Source organism: Lathyrus oleraceus, chromosome 6, assembly GCF_024323335.1.
Source record: "Lathyrus oleraceus cultivar Zhongwan6 chromosome 6, CAAS_Psat_ZW6_1.0, whole genome shotgun sequence".
NCBI lineage: Eukaryota > Viridiplantae > Streptophyta > Magnoliopsida > Fabales > Fabaceae > Lathyrus > Lathyrus oleraceus.
Window position 1 is genome coordinate 80,946,970 of NC_066584.1, and position 2,494 is coordinate 80,949,463.

A 2,494-nucleotide genomic window follows, 5' to 3' on the forward strand; every position below is an offset into this window, starting at 1 on the left:
CAGCAGTGGAAGAGAAAGCATTTTTTTCACTTGTATGATAAGGTTATGTTTTTCAGCTATTTTATGTTTCTTTTTCTTTTCTATACCTGTGTAGAGGCTCAAGGAACAAAGTTGAAGGTCGCTTGCACATGAAGACCCACTAGAATCAATCTTTATCAAATAATGTAAAGATAATGAGAGATGAGGAAAGACAAAAAGCAAAAAGAAAAGTTTTGCAGTGTTAATTCAAACTAGTCAACAAATTCACTATTATCTAATTCACCTTGCAAAAATATGGTAATTATTGAAAGGAGAAAAGTACTGTAATACATCATCAATAAGGTTAGCTGTTCAAGTCTATTGCTTTGGCAACAGAACTGGCATTTGTTTCGAATTACAGCGGGATATCCACCTAACGGCTAGTATTTGTTGCTTCACAGGATTTACGATAAGCACTGGGACTTAAAATATTCTGCTACATCGTGAACCCAATCGAGTTAGAGTCATCTATTTGATTGCAAACCATTACCACCATAATACCGCTTTGTTGTTTCACGTGAGAACTCGGCAAAAGTCATCCCATCCTTCAACCGTGAGGAAAGTGGGGGAACTATTTTCTGAATTTCCAGACTCAGTTTGTTGTTATCCTGCCCAGACCATTGTTCTTCATCGTCAAACTCACGACCATTAACCCCATCGAATGCCGATTTTCCAAGAGGATAATCCGAGATAGAGAAAACTTTAGTCCATGCAGGCTGCAGAAATACAACAAAAGTTTCTCTGCTCAAATTTTCAAACTTCAAAGGTCTATAAACCGAATGAAGGGTCGATCGTAGCTTCCCTTTCGAGATTATATCAGCTGATTCCCCAACCTGAACAATAAAACTTTCAGGAGGAGCCCTAACCACAACAACCTTTTTCTTATTAGGATCATATATCTGCAAATTAGTATGCCCGGTGGGTGATGCACATTCAACACAACTACATGAATCCAGTGTTGTACTCGACTTCGAATAAGACGGAGAAAGAAAAAGAGGCGCCGTTAGAACAGTAAATATACCATAATCATAATGCCACTGTTGCCACAAATCAGAACGAACTGCATCATCACAAGCAACAGAATCCAAACACGACACTTCCAATGGCTTGATATTATTCTTAACCCCTCTTTTGTTATTCGCCTTGCTCTTATCAAGTTGTTGAATGAGTATCGCATCCAATTGAGAATGATAATGAATAAGACGACCCTTGGCAGCAAGTGATTCCAACAAACTTTGCTCTAGTTCATTTCCACCAATTGCCTTATCACAGATTCTAGCAAGACAAAGTCCAACCTCCATCATGCAAAATCCCAGCTCTTGAAAAACACTTCCTAGACTCTCGAATCCATTACCATAACATTGAGGTTTATCTTTATCTTTATCTTTCTCTTCAGAATGTGTTTTTGAATAATTCAATTGCATAGCGAAAGAAGATACACTCCTATGGGGATTTTTCAAAGACACGTCACTACCTAAGTTATGCTCCTAGAAAATCATGCACGGTAAGATTCTCTACAAAACTGAATCAACTATAATAAAACCCTAAAAATAATAAACCCTAGCTTCATGTTAATGGCATAGATACTAATAAGGATAGAATAGTTAATTACCTTGAGGATGCGATTACGGGTTAGGCGATCGAGAAGAGAGAGATTTCGAGCGAGTGGGAGGAGGTAGGAGCGGAGGTTGGACGAGTTGGGGATGCCGGTGACGGCGAGGAGGCCGGGACCATTGGCTCCGAGTGCTTCCATTATAGAATCTACTTTAGTTGATGATGATAAGTCGGAATAGTGAAGTTCGTATAAATCTATTACCTCGCATTCTTCCATCTTCATCTCCATTTTTGCAGTTGCAGAGATGAGAAAGAAGAAAAACCTTCCGTCACGAACACGACGACAATTGTTACGGGCCTGGGCTGCAATGTAAATTTGATTTATAATTGGGCTCTTAACTTCCAATTTAGTATTTGCTATTTCCACCATCTCAAATACATTCTCCATAGGTAGGGGATTGTTCAATACCCTTGTATTTATTCCAAATCATGTAAATGTTTGAAAAAAAATTTAGGCACCAGTATAATATTGTCCAATACGCCTCAAACGGTTTAAGGGAATTTCTTATCCTATCTTATTGGATGAAAAATAATATGGAAAATCTAAAATACTTCTTAGATTCCGAAGATGCATCTCCATACGCACTCTTACATCACCTTATGACGTATCAAATGAGTATCATTCTAGAATACAACAATTTTTTTTCGGAGTTACATATTAGAGTATTTTCAACAAATATATTGATATTTGAGTTATCTGGTGGATATTTTGCAAATACATCTTTGAAGGTTTAAAGTAGAATTTTGAAATATCTATCACATTTGCACAATTTGGGACTGAAGAAAGTAAAGCCTACACCAAGTGACAATTCAACGGCGCGATATCCTTTGTATTTTGAACATGTTGACAATTTTTTTCTGG

At 37.4% G+C, this 2,494-nt stretch overlaps 1 protein-coding gene across 1 annotated transcript; it reads right to left on the minus strand.

Annotated features, from left to right (window-relative positions):
• Window positions 1–220: 220 nt before the first annotated feature.
• On the minus strand, window positions 221–1,949 carry LOC127093518 (uncharacterized). The gene is made up of 2 exons (XM_051032457.1): window positions 1,631–1,949; window positions 221–1,505 (listed from the first exon to the last, which is right to left on the minus strand). Exons 1-2 carry the CDS (start codon window positions 1,859–1,861, stop codon window positions 483–485), a joined length of 1,254 nt encoding a protein of 417 aa, XP_050888414.1. The 5' UTR covers window positions 1,862–1,949; the 3' UTR covers window positions 221–482.
• Between the last annotated feature and the right edge of the window lie 545 nt (window positions 1,950–2,494).